Source organism: Thamnophis sirtalis, unplaced genomic scaffold (assembly GCF_051295495.1).
Source record: "Thamnophis sirtalis isolate CommonGarterSnake01/CBP01778 unplaced genomic scaffold, rThaSir2_p1.2 scaffold_3, whole genome shotgun sequence".
Lineage (NCBI taxonomy): Eukaryota > Metazoa > Chordata > Lepidosauria > Squamata > Natricidae > Thamnophis > Thamnophis sirtalis.
Genome location: NW_028261383.1, coordinates 13,129,570 through 13,143,680, shown reverse-complemented (window position 1 = coordinate 13,143,680; position 14,111 = coordinate 13,129,570). Strand labels below are relative to the sequence as shown.

The following is a 14,111-nucleotide window of genomic DNA, read 5'->3' as shown; positions in this document are numbered from 1 at the left end:
TCCCCTTCAGGCGGGGAGCGGCGGAGGACAGGACGGCGCGTTAAATTTTGGCGGGAACGAAATACAGTTGCTCTGCTGAGGCGCAAAAGCTCTCAGGGAGCGAAACCTCTCCTACTCTCCCCTCCCCCCGCGTGAAACCGGGAAAAGGGGCGGGGCGAGTGGGTGGGGGAGGCGGCCTCGAAGGGAGTTCACCACCTCCCCCGTCGGGGCTGCGCTGAAACCGGAGACCGAATGGAGGCCCGGGGATCTCCCCGTCAGGCGGAGAGCGGCCTCTCCGAGGAGCCCAGCAGCTCCGAGGCCGAGCGCTGGCGCTTCCGGAGCTGCAGCTCCCGGAAGGCCGAGGGGCCGCGGGCGCTTTGCAGCCGCCTGCACCGGCTGTGCCGGGGGTGGCTGCGGCCCGAGCGGAGCAGCAAAGCCGAGATGCTGGACCTGGTGGTGCTGGAGCAGCTGCTGGCCCTGCTGCCTCCGGAGCTGGCGGGCTGGCTGAGGGAGTGCGGGGCGGAAAGCTGCGCCCAGGCGGTGGCCCTGGCCGAAGGCTGCCTCCTCGGCTCCACAGCCGCCCCGGAGCCCGGAAAGGGGCGGCAGGTGAGGGAGTTTTATCCTCTTGCCAGTTACAGAGAAAACGTGTAGAGAGACTGTTGTTAGAATGACATCATAATATGTAGGAATGACTATGGAAGAGGCGGAGTGGGCAGCCACAATGTAAAAGATACCTTGGCCCCCCAAATATGACACTGGGAGATAGATTGTGTGTGTGTGTAAACATAAAAATCCTTCCTAGTTTTCCAGTAAGTAAAAAGAGAGGATGATAGATACACTTATAGAATTGCAAGATCCTATTAATGTGGCTTAAAGCTAGTATTTACTGTCCTGCTTTTTGTCCTGACTACTTCAAATAGTCAGGACTACTTCAAATAGGTTGATAAATGATTTATCCAGCCGGATGTCTACGGAGCAGCCATCCAAGTCATGGTTGTCCAAAAGGTGCTTTTTCTCAAGAGGCAACTGGACTTTCTGGAATTTCTTTGAAGACGTTTTTCTTCTCATCCAAGAAGCTTCTTCAGCTCTGATTGGATGGCTGGGAATGGAAGGCTTCCAAAGCAGGGATGTAGACTCCAAACCTGAATCCAAGAAGTCTCCTTGGGACTTCTCGACTTAGGACTCCTCAACTTAGGACCACAATTGAGACCAGAATTTCTATTGTTAAAGAAAGTGGTTCTTAAGTGAGTCATGTCCAGTTTTACAACATTTACAAACTTTTTGCCATGGTTGTTAAGCAAATCACTGCAGTTAAGTGAATTCGGCTTCCCCCATTAATTTTGCTTGCCAGAACAAAGCACAAGAAACCGGATCAACCAATCGGCATGCAGGATGTGCATTTCCACACGATGTATAATTGAGGTTTGAGGTCGTCTGGACTAAGGGACCATGTACAGGTCTTTGACAGCCTTCAATGCTGAGCAGAGGACAGGAGAGGCAGTGGGTTTCATTGGGAGACCCATCTGCAACCATCTGTAACCTACATTTACCCAGCAACACCTTCAAAACATAGGTATGCATTGATGCCTCTGTGTAGTTGCAGACAAGTCTAAATCAAGCTTTACTCATCACAAAATGCAAAAGGAAACACAAATGAAAGGGGAAATAGATCCCCTACTGCTAAAGAGCTTAATTGGTTTTGTGCCCTCAAGTGGTTTTCAACTCTAGCAACCCTATAGATAGATCTTCTCCATAACAATATATCCCTAAGTTGTTATTTCAGTTCTCCCAAAGGTGAATCATTCATCACCACTTCAGCTGAATCCATCTACCTTGCTGCTGGTCATGTTCTTATTCTTTTTCCTTCCACCTTTTCCCAGGATTACTACTTTCTTCCAAGAGCTTGATTTTTGCATAATGTATTTGAAATGGGATAATTTGAGCCTTGTTATGTATGCCCCCTATTGAGAACTCTGGGTGATTTGTTCAATGATCCATCAGTTTGTTTAATTGGCTGTCCAAGATATATTCAGGAAAGTTCTGGTTCCAAAATTCAAGTAGTCTTCCTTATTGCTTCACCTTTCACTTACAGGATCCCAAGGAAGTCCATGGCTTGCATAGTTGTGATTTTTGTAGGTATAGAGATATGATAGCATATCTTTTCTATGGATTTCATGGCTGCTTTACCAAGTATTAATCGGTGCTATGTTTCTTGACTGCTTGTTCCATTAGTATTGAAGGTTGAAGGTTGATTCTAAAAGACAGAACGTCTCCACCACTTTGATATGTTCACTGCCCATTCTATGGCTGGTTACTGTACCTATTATCATTTATTTTATTCTATTATTCATTGTAATTATAAATTTATAGATAAATCACAATCGACTGCAGTGATTCACTTAACTGTGGCAAGAAAGCTTGTAAAATGAAGCAAAATCATTAACTGTCTTGCTAAACAATGGAAACTTTGGGCTCAGTTGTGGTTGTAACTTGAGGATTACTTGAGATATTCAGCATACAGTATGCAGTTTTATGGCAACCTCTTTTGCCACTCTGATTCACTGTGTTCCCTCTGTACTGTGGCTTCTTGATCTGTATATCTGTGATAGCTTTTTGTTGTCGCATGCCGAAATAATGCAATGAGCACGGGGCACACCCCATGTGCCCCACCACCTGGGCATGCATGTGCACCCCCCAGCGCATGCACTCCTCCTCGTTTTGGGCCTAATAGACTTCCCTGCAGCTGGGAGTAAAAACAGGCTGGGGGTGGGCACCGCATGCTCACCCCGTGATCTTGGACTCTTTTACTACCTTCAGTCTAAAGGAAGATACACCTGGAAGAAGAAATAGACCAGGAGCAAGTACATTAAAGAAGGAAACACCATAACTATCAAGAAAATGAGATGAGAAAGATGGAATTCCTGATCAGAATAAAAAGAGGAAATAAAAATAGGCAATTAAGCATTTCACAAAAATTGCAGAGATTTATTGAGAAATAGGGAGAGAGCAGAAACCTTGAGTTCTCTTATTTGGGTTACAGAAGTATAGATGGGGAGACAGAAGGTAAGGTTGGTTATGGTCTTCTGAAAGTGGATCATAAACAAGGCTATTCTTTCAGATGCAGGAGCTGTTCACAAGGGAGATCTCAACAGAACTCCAGGAAAGAGAAGATAGATCCAGTCCTTCTCAAGAGCTATTTTTCAGGAGGATCCAACTTGGGGTACCTTGCCAGGTAAGTCTGGGTTTCCTCTGAAAGCAATAGAGTTCAAACTTCCTCCATTCATGAGTTGCTTTTTCTGTCCAAATACTGAATTTGTGTACATTTGAACACTGTGTTCTCCCCACCACCACCTCTGAATGAGCCAATGAGTCACATACAGTGGGGCAAAAAAGTATTTAGTCAGCCACCAATTGTGCAAGTTCTCCCACTTAAAAAGATGAGAGAGGCCTGTAATTGACATCACAGGTAGACCTCAACTATGAGAGACAAAATGAGAAAACAAATCCAGACAATCACATTGTCTGCTTTGGAAAATTTTTTTTTGCAAATTATGGTGGAAAATAAGTATTTGGTCAATATCAAAAGTTCTTCTCAATACTTTGTTATATATCCTTTGTTGGCAATGACGGAGGTCAAATGTTTTCTGTAAGTTGTCACAAGGTTGGCACACACTGTTGCTGGTATGTTGGCCCATTCCTCCATGCAGATCTCCTCTAGAGCAGTGATGTTTTGGGGCTGTCGCTGGGCAACACGGACTTTCAACTCCCTCCAAAGGTTTTCTATGGGGTTGAGATCTGGAGACTGGCTAGGCCACTCCAGGACCTTGAAATGCTTCTTATGAAGCCACTCCTTCATTGCCCGGGCGGTGTGTTTGGGATCATTGTCCTGCTGAAAGACCCAGCCACGTTTCATCTTCAATGCCCTTGCTGATGGAAGGAGGTTTGCATTCAAAATCTCACGATACATGGCCCCATTCATTCTTTCCTGTACACGGATCAGTCGTCATGGTCCCTTTGCAGAGAAACAGCCGCAAAGCATGATGTCACCCCTGTGCTTCACAGTAGGTATGGTGTTTGGATGCAATCCAGCGTTCTCTCTCCTCCAAACACGACGAGTTGTGTTTCTACCAAACAGTTCTACTTTGGTTTCATCTCACCATATGACATTCTCCCAATCCCCTTCTGGATCATCCAAATGCTCTCTAGCAAACTTCAGATGGGCCCGGACATGTACTGGCTTAAGCAGGGGGACACGTCTGGCACTGCAGGATCTGAGTCCCTGGCGGTGTAGTGTTTTACTGATGGTAGCCTTTGTAATATTGGTCCCAGCTCTCTGCAGGTCATTTGCTAGGTCCCCCCGTGTGGTTCTGGGATTTTTGCTCACCGTTCTTGTGATCATTTTGACCCCACGTGGTGAGATCTTGCGTGGAGCCCCAGATCGAGAGAGATTATCAGTGGTCTTGTATGTCTTCCATTTTCTAATTATTGCTCCCACAGTTGATTTCTTCACACCAAGCTTCTTACCTATTGCAGATTCAGTCTTCCCAGCCTGGTACAGGTCTACAATTTTGTTTCTGGTGTCCTTCGACAGCTCTTTGGTCTTCACCATAGTGGAGTTTGGAGTGTGACTGCTTGAGGTTGGGGACAGGTGTCTTTTATACTGCTAAAAAGTTCAAACAGGTGCCATTAATACAGGTAATGAGTGGAGGACAGAGGAGCCTCTTAAAGAAGAAATTACAGGTCTGTGAGAGCCAGAAATCTTGCTTGTTTGTAGGTGACCAAATACTTATTTTCCACCCTAATTTGCAAAAACATTATTTCCAAATCAGACAATGTGATTGTCTGGATTTGTTTTCTCATTTTGTCTCTCATCTATCTATGATGTCAATTACAGGCCTCTCTCATCTTTTTAAGTGGGAGAACTTGCACAATTGGTGGCTGACTAAATACTTTTTTGCCCCACTGTACAATCAACTTTATAATCATTTTGGACATACAAACAGACAATTCACAGACTGAAATAATGAATTAGCTTATATTAGGAAATGTAATTTATTTGTTTAAGAATTACTGAAAACCAGTTAAAAATGAAATCCCTGATTTGAAAGACTATGAATAGCATCAAAATTGCTTCAGAAATCTATCAGCATATCCACTTAACAATGAATCTCATGAAGAGCAGATTTCTCATGTAAAAGTCAGTGCTAAGTGGCTACAACAGCCAGATTATTAGTCAAATGACTTAGACTTTCCAGCATTATATCCTGGAAACATTTTGAATTACCGGTAAGCCAGGGAAGAAATTCCAAGAGGATGTGTCCCATTTTCTAACTAATTTTGAATTCCCCCAAGTCAAGTGAGGTCAGATCAGGGAATTCTGCTCCTCCAAACTTCCTTGCTAGGTTATTGTGGGTCACTGGGAGGCTCCCCAATGGGGGCTAAATTGCCATTCTACAGCTTGGATGCATGTAAGGCATAATTTGTGAAGTTTGACAGCAACCTGACAGGAAAGGTTTTCAAGCCCCACAGACTACAGTATGTGCACCTACCTCTCCTGTAAGAAGATGTCTGTTTGGTCCTTTACAAAGCTCTGTTTTCCATTTTGTGCAGTGAGAGAGAAAACTCACAAGGTTTTCCTAGGATTGAATGGTAAGGAACATTCTCTTTCTAGGGCTCTAATTCCTTTGAAGAGGTGACTGTTGACTTCACAGAGGAGGAATGGGCACTGTTGGATCCCAGACAGAGGGCCTTATGCAGTGAAGTCCTGATGGAGGTTTCTAGGAATATGGCTACTCTGAGTAAGACTCTTTTCTCTGCATTCCATTCATTGGGGAAGGGTTTCTCAGAGGAAGGTAAACATAGAAGATTCCTGCACTCAGTTGCTTAAGATGATCATGACTCCGACCTGGCCACTACCTGAATGTATTCCCTTCATATGTTTCCTAATCTCATAAAATCAATCAATGACCAGAGGCCCATTAGATCACAAACAAACATAGGATCTTTAGAAGCAATTTTGTCCAAGGCAATCATCACATCACTTATTCTACAAGAGAAAGGCCTTGGCAGAAATATCCATCGTAGATAACAATTTGGCCCAATATCTCCTAGCGAGACAAATGGCTGATGCCAAAGTTGGAACATGAAGGCATGCTTTTGAGATGGGTAGACATTCCTCCTTAGCCATTCTAAACTCTAATGGGAACTTATTTTTTTCCAAGCAGGTGGTGGGCTGGAGAATGAGAATGACAAGCAGATGAGATTAATGCCACTGCAAACAACAAAGCATGAAGTACAAGAAATAATGTTTGACTATGAAGGGGATCCAATAAGTCAAGAGAGAGGACACTCAGAAGATATGGGGGACAGTTCCCCCACTTCTCTGCCTATTGAAATCCATGGCTTCCTGACCCAACAAGGTCAGAAAGGGAAGAAAAAGGGAAAATCCAGCAAAAGGGGGGGAAATAAGTTTGATTTGCCTGAGTATAGCAGATGTCAAACTAAAGGCTTTATAAATTATGGAAAATACATCAATAATTTCTTCTCTTTTACTTTACTTAAGAAACTGTATAGGAAATACAAATCACATACGTTTATAAAAGTTGGTAAGGATTTCAATCTGAGCAGAGATATGAAACTCTGCATGAAGTCTGGAAAGAACTTCACTATCAACAGTATTTTTAATCATCAAAGGATCCACAAAAGGGAGAGAACATATAAATTCATGGAGTGCGGAAAAAGCTTTTGTCAGGATAGAATGCTTACTCATCATAAAAGGATCCACATGGGTGAAAGACCATATAAATGCCTAGAGTGTGGAAAGGGATTTACTCGAAAAGGACATCTTACTTGTCATGAAAGGATCCACACAGGAGAAAAACCTTATAAATGTACTGAGTGTGGAAAAGCTTTCAGAACAAAGGGCCATCTGATTCGTCATAACAGGATCCACACAGGGGAGAAAACATATACTTGCAGGGAGTGTGGAAAGCGATTCATTGAGAATAGAGATCTTATTACCCATCAAAGGATCCACACAGGGGAGAGTCTATATAAATGCCCTGTCTGTGGAAAGAGCTTTACTCAGAAAGGACAGTTTAATTCTCATCAATGGGTTCACACCGGGGAGAAACCTTATAAATGCCCAGAGTGTGGAAAGGGCTTCAGTACAAACTGTAATTTGGCTCGCCACCAAAAGATCCACACAGGGGAAAGACCATATAAATGCCTGGAGTGTGGAAAGAGCTTTTTTGACAATAAAGATCTTACTCGCCACCAAAGGATCCACACGGGAGATAAACCTTATAAATGCCTGGAATGTGGAAAGAGCTTTGCTCAGAAAGGACAACTTAATTCCCATAAAAGAATCCACACTGGTGAGAGACCATATAAATGTATGGAGTGTGGAAAGCAGTTCACTCAGAAAGGAAATCTTACTGATCATGAAAGAATCCACACAGGGGAGAAACCATATAAATGTATCGAATGTGAAAAGAGCTTTGCTAAGAAAGGACAGCTTAATTCTCATAAAAGGATCCACACAGGTGAGAGGCCACATAAGTGCATGGAGTGTGGAAAGAGCTATTTTGATCAGAGAGACCTTACACGCCACCTAAGAACCCACGCAGGGGATAACCCATATAAATACCTAGAATGGGAAAAGACCTTGATTGTCAACAGAGACCTTATTTGCCAACAAAGTATTCACACAAGGGAGGAACCATATACATCAATTGAGTGTGAAAAAGACTTTAATGACTACAGCATCTTTACATCTCATAAAGGGATCCATACAAGAAAAAATGGAATGTGGAACAAGCTTCATTGAAAATTGTGCACTTAATTCTCATAAAAAGAGTCATGGAGGGGAAAAAAATATAAATCCTAGGAATGAGCTTCAGTCAACATTCATCATCAAAGGAGCCAGACATGGGAGAAAAAAAATACTAGTATATGCAATGTGCAAAGATCTTTGGTTTGAACCAGAATATTACTTACCTTCCAAGTATCCCCACAGGGAAATACTCAAGTGCTCGCATGTGGTAAGAGCTGAAGATGGATCAGTGGCCTTACTAGTAATAGTATGATCATACTGGAGAGTTATCATAGAAATGTTCAGGAGTATGGGTGTATCTGTAAAGTGCACCATTGTCTCACTCATACTTTTTGCACATATTTGATTTGTGAGACATGGAGAACATATATATCTTTAAAAGCTGGTTATCTCAGTAGGGCTTGAGTGCTTGATCTGTGGTCAAATGAATCTAGAAAATGGTCATGATAATCAGTTATGGAAGGTGGAACAACAGAAAAACTATAGCTTAAGGAGATGAAGAGGTATGTTTTCTCAATCTCAGTCAGAATAGAGCTGGAAGAGACATTATAGGTCTTTCTTCTAGTCCAACCCCCTGCTCAAGCAGAAGACCCTATACCATTTCAGATAGATGACTGTCTAGTCTTTACTTAAAAACCTCCAGTGATGAAGCACCTACAACTTTTGAAGGCAAACTGTTTCTCTGGTTAATTGCCCTCACTGTTACAAAGATTCTCCTTAATTCCAGGTTGCTTCTCTCCTTGATTAGTGTCCATCCATTGTTTCTTTTCTTGCCTTCTTTTCTCTAGACTGGCCATACCCAATTCCTCCAACCTTTCTTCATATATTTTTGTCTCTAATCATCTTAGTTGCTCTTGGCACTTTATATTTTATTTCATTTTACTAACATTTTATTTTATTTTCCCTAAAGAGGGAGGTTTGTGCAGGACTTCTAGGGGGATCTGCCTAGGGTTCAAATTTCAAAACAGGAAATTACTTCTATATCCCATTTAAACATTTTAAGCCATTCAAATGCATGTTTTTATAATCCAAGTGACCTTGTCCAAACAATGATTCCCCCATTGTCCAAACAATGATTCCCCCACTGATTTTTCAGTTTTCCAAATTGTATAAATGAATTTGTTCCATGATTTCTCAATGGCATCTGTCCTGGGCAATCAACGGTCCACAAAAAGATTAAGGAATTCAGAAAACCCGATGGCTTTGATTTTCTTAATTTACCTTTAAAAAAAAACCTCTATACAACAGGAATTGCCTACATTTATAACATTAATGATGCATTTCAATCTGAAGAGTTGTGTTAATTTCTATTAAATATTTCAGACACAGGCAGGAACTGTAGATTATGTAAATTGTAGAAAGAACTTGATTATAAGCAGTACTCCTACTTGCAAACAAATGCACAGAAATGAGAAACCATAGAAGTACTGTTAAATACCAAGAGTAATGTTACTTACTGCTAAAAGACTGCACAACCAGGAGTCCTCTCAAAATCATGACTTCTATTCAAAGTGCAGGTGGCAACTTTAGCTAAGAGGGCCTTTGAACAGCTTATTGTATTCTGTGCCAATTGTGGCCATTCCTGGATCAGGAGGCTCTGTTTACAGTCATTCATGCCCAGATGAATTCATATAATGAGTTCTACATAGAGCTGCCTTTCAGCATCCAGAAGTATCAGTTGATACAAGATATGATGATGTGGGCAGTTTTGCAGGCCTCTGTAACAGCATATGTTACACCTCTGATCTTTAAGGTACATTAGTTGCTGGTTTAATTACCAATTCAAGGTGCTGTTTTTTTACCTTTAAAGTCCTTCAGGGCATGAAGCTGGGTTACCTGAGGGGCCCCTTCATGAGTATATCTGCCTATCCTATCAGATCTTGCAGAAGATGTATGTTGTGGATCCTCTCTATTAAGGAGGTACATGTGGCAGGACCGAGGAGATGGGCTTTTCTACCTTGGCACCCATCCTTCTGGAAGTTCCTCAAAATAATATGGCTATGTCAACAGATTTGGGGAATCTCAAAAAACTGTTGAACCAGTGAGGTTGGTGTATTCCTTATAATATTGAATCCTTTTTCCTAGTCTTAAGGGGCATGGTGGCTCAGTGGCTAAGACACTGAGCTTGTTGATGAGAAAGGTTGGCAGTTTGGTGGTTCGAATCTCTAGTGCTGCGTAACGGAGTAAGTTCCCATTATTTGTACCAGCTTATGCCAACCTAGCAGTTCAAAAGCACGTAAAAATGCAAGTAGAAAAATAGGGACCACTTTTGTGGGAAGGTAACAGTGTTCCATGCGCCTTCAGCATTTAGTCATGCGTCTTCAGACAGTGTTGGCTCTTCGGCTTTGAAACAGAGATGAGCACCGCCCCCTAAAGTTGGGAATGACTAGCACATATGTGCGAGGGAAACCTTTACCTTTCCTACTCTTAATAATATTAAATTTTTAAAAATTGTAGAATGTTTGTTATTGTATCAGTGTCATGTTTTGGGAGATAGTCAACTATAATAAATATGAATGAATGAATAAATAATTTAGACAGGAATGAAACCTTATAAATGCATGGAATGTACAGTAGAAAGAGCTTTCTTTGAAGAATTGCTACATTAAAGCCTCAAGGCATCTACAGGTGAAACTCGAAAAATTAGAATATCATGCAAAAGTTCATTTATTTCAATAATGCAACTTAAAAGATGAAACTAATATATGAAATAGACTCATTAACTGCAAAGCAAGATAGTTCAAGCCTGTGATTTGTCATAATTGTGATATTATGGCTTACAGCTCATGAAAACCCCAAATCCACAATCTCAGAAAAATAGAATATTGTGAACAGGTGCAATATTCTAGGCTCAAAGTGTCCCACTCTAATCAGCTAATTAAGCCATAACACATGCAAAGGATTCCTGAGCCTTTAAATGGTCTCTTAGTCTGGTTCAGTAGGAATCACAATCATAGGAAAGACTGCTGACCTGACAGTTGCGCAGAAAACCATCAATGACACCTTCCATAAGGAGGGAAAGCCTCAAAAGGTAATTGCAAAAGAAGTTGGATATTTCCAAAGTGCTGTATCAAAGCACATTAATAGAAAGTTACAGTATGTGGAAGGGAAAAGTGTGGAAGAAAACACAGAAAGCAGCAGGGATGACCGTAGCCTGGAGAGGATTGTCAGGAAAAGGCCATTCAAAAGTGTTGGGGACTTTCAAAAGGAGTGGACTGAGGCTGGAGTCAGTGCATCAAGAGCCACCACACACAGACGGATCCTGGACATGGGCTTCAAATGTGGTATTCCTCTTGTCAAGCCACTCCTGAACAACAAACCGTCAGAAGTGTCTTACCTGGGCTAAAGAAAAACAGACCTGGTCTGTTGCTCAGTGGTCCAAAGTCCTCTATTCTGATGAGAGCAACTTTTGCATCTCATTTGGAAACCAAGGACCCAGAGTATGGAGGAAGAATGGAGAGGCACACACTGCAAGATGCTTGAAGTCCAGTGTAAAGTTTCCCACAGTCTGTGTTGATTTGGGGAGCCATGTCATCTGCTGGTGTTGGTCCACTGTGCTTCATTAAGTCCAGGGTCAACGCAGCCGTCTACCAGGAGATTTTGGAGCTTTTCGTGCCTCCTCCTGCAGACGAGCTTTATGGGGATGCTGACTTCATTTTCCAGCAAGACTTGGCACCTGCCCACACTGCCAAAAGCACCAAAACCGGGTTCAATGACCATGGGATTACTGTGCTTGATTGGCCAGCAAACTCGCCTGACCTGAACCCCATAGAGAATCTATGAGGCATTGCCAAGAGAAAGATGAGAGACATGAGACAATGCAGAAGAGCTGAAGGCCGCTATTGAAGCATCCTGGTCTTCCATAACACCTCAGCAGTGCCACAGGATGATAGCTTCCATACCACGCCGCATTGAGGCAGTAATTGCTGCAAAAGGCCCAAACCAAGTACTGAGTACATATGCATGCTTATACTTTTCAGAGGTCCAATATTGTTCTATGTACAATCCTTGTTTTATTGATTGCATGTAATCTAATTTTCTGAGATTGTGGATTTGGGGGTTTCGTGAGCTGTAAGCCATAATCATCACAATTATGGCAAATCACGGCTTGAACTATCTTGCTTTGGATGTAATGAGTCTATCTCATATATTAGTTTCACCTTTTAAGTTGCATTACTGAAATAAATGAACTTTTGCACTATATTCTAATTTTTTGAGTTTCACCTGTAGTTGCTGATGTTGTGTAGGAAAAGAAAATTCAAATCAATAAAGTCAACTATAGTGGGAACTGGAAAATTGAATGCAGGAAAGGTCAGTGTAGTAAAAGATGAAACAAACCAAACATTGGAAACTACTTATGGACTGTTTGCATAAAAAAAATTAAAAATGAGTTTGCGAGTTTGTGATTTATTGTTTTGATGATTAGATAGATATATGGAAAAAAGAATGTCATGCTGTAACTTGGAGATAGTTACAATATAATTTTACTTAACCTGTGAAGAATGTTTTTTTATATAATTTTCTTTTTTCCTACTTCTATTTTCTTATCACACTGAGCTTTTTCTGTTATTTCTCGCCCTTTTCCTTTTTGAATCAGTTTCTATTATTGTTTTTAAAACTTTTAATAAAAAGTATATTACAAAAACACTTGGAATTTTCAACTTTAGCAAATTGAAATGGACTGGACACTTTAAGGCAGAAGATTAGAAAGTTTATTACTCAGCATATGATAAAGAAAAAAATAACTGTTTTCATAGCCAAGAAGGGAATATTAACTCCCACCCCACGTTTGCCTTCTCAACTTAGAGCCACCAAGTGCTGTCAATTTCCTGTCACTTTCTTAAGAGTCGCTGCTAATTAATGGGTTAGTTTTTTGTTATTTATTTATATTGTGCTTTTATTATTACAAATAATTCAAGGAAGTGAATATATCTAACATACCTTTCCCCGCCTATTTGCACAACAACCCTGTGAGGTGGGTTGGGCTAAGAGAGTAATTGGCTTTCATGGCTAAGGTGGGATTTGACTTCACAGTCTCCTACTCTAATGTTACTCTGAGTGTCCTGAAAGTGACGTACTGTTTTTAATTAACACCTGGAAAATATCTGGTTAGACAAGTAGCCCTTCCTATTTATTTTTCTTTTGTAGTGCATCATTTCCTGGCAAGGGGCCAAGTCCTAAACTTAAATTAATTGTTGAGAATTTTCAATTCCCCTCCATGGACTTAACAAAGCTTGCACTAATAAATGACCTTCTGTGTGCTCTCTACTGTTTACTAGTTGCATTTTTCTTCTTAAGATTTAGCTACAGAAATCTTGTGATTTCCCTTTGTTATCTTCTGACCATAGCGAACATTTCTAGGGAGGGGGGGGGAGGAGAGAAGGGCATCAGCACCTCAAAGGAAAAGCCTTGTTCAGCATGGCAATTACTCCTCACCACTTCAGCATATCTTTGGGGGGAAATTAAGACATTGTAAGCATGGGACCTAATTAATTAACTCTTGTGACCTGTCCCCTTGTTTTCTTTTTTTCAATATCTGACCCAGTTATCATGGCCAGCAATACAGAGTGCCACATTTCAGTCCATCACCTAGGAGGAAAACCCATTACTGAATTTTATTATATTAAAAAATCTATACTCCCTTGGAAAAGAATCAACTCTTGAAGAATCAACTGGCCAGGCACAGCCAAGCAGAAAAGGTGAATAAAATGTCAAGATTTGCAGACTAGGAGGAGGAAAAAAAACTAAACAAGTAAAAGGCAGATTGCACTCTGTAGAAAAAGGAAATAAAACTCCATAAAATCATCATAGGGAAACAGATTAAGATAACAGGACAAAAAAAAAACCTGGCCTAATAGATTCCTCAAAGCATTTACTTATTTAATAATAAATGTATAAATTTACTGCTTGGCCCCTGCCCTGAGACTCCCATTTCTCCCATTTCCTTCCTCAAATCTCTCCCTCTCCCCCAAGTATCCCAGAACCACATCTGCATTTCCACGAGAATTTGGGGAAGAAAGACAAGCCCCAGGAAGGTCGGGAAGGGGAAGGATGATTAAGTTGCGTGGATCAATGGGGCAGGACAATTAATTACATTGGTGATGGACAAAGGATGCTATGGGAGCCAGTGGGTAGGCTGTTAACAGTAGCAGATCCCACCCCACCTATTCCCATCCTAGTGTGTCAGTGGTGTGTTCCAGCCTCCTAAACTCATTCCCAATTCCCAGACAGCACACCCTTGGAGTGTTCCCTGGTTCAATACTTTTTATAGTTCAACATAAATAATTGCCCACTCCCT

The 14,111-nt window shown here is 41.4% G+C and overlaps 1 protein-coding gene across 1 annotated transcript in view; it reads left to right on the top strand.

The window, feature by feature from the left end:
* LOC106545502 (uncharacterized) overlaps window positions 1-12,798 on the top strand; it is a 28,447-nt gene extending 15,649 nt beyond the window's left edge. Inside the window, 5 exon segments of the mRNA XM_087707993.1 lie at window positions 148-585; window positions 3,098-3,211; window positions 5,651-5,777; window positions 6,201-7,773; window positions 7,775-12,798. Of these exon segments, the coding sequence (XP_087564119.1) occupies window positions 148-585; window positions 3,098-3,211; window positions 5,651-5,777; window positions 6,201-7,773; window positions 7,775-8,066 (2,544 nt within the window). The 3' untranslated portion in view covers window positions 8,067-12,798.
* The last annotated feature ends 1,313 nt before the right edge of the window (window positions 12,799-14,111 follow it).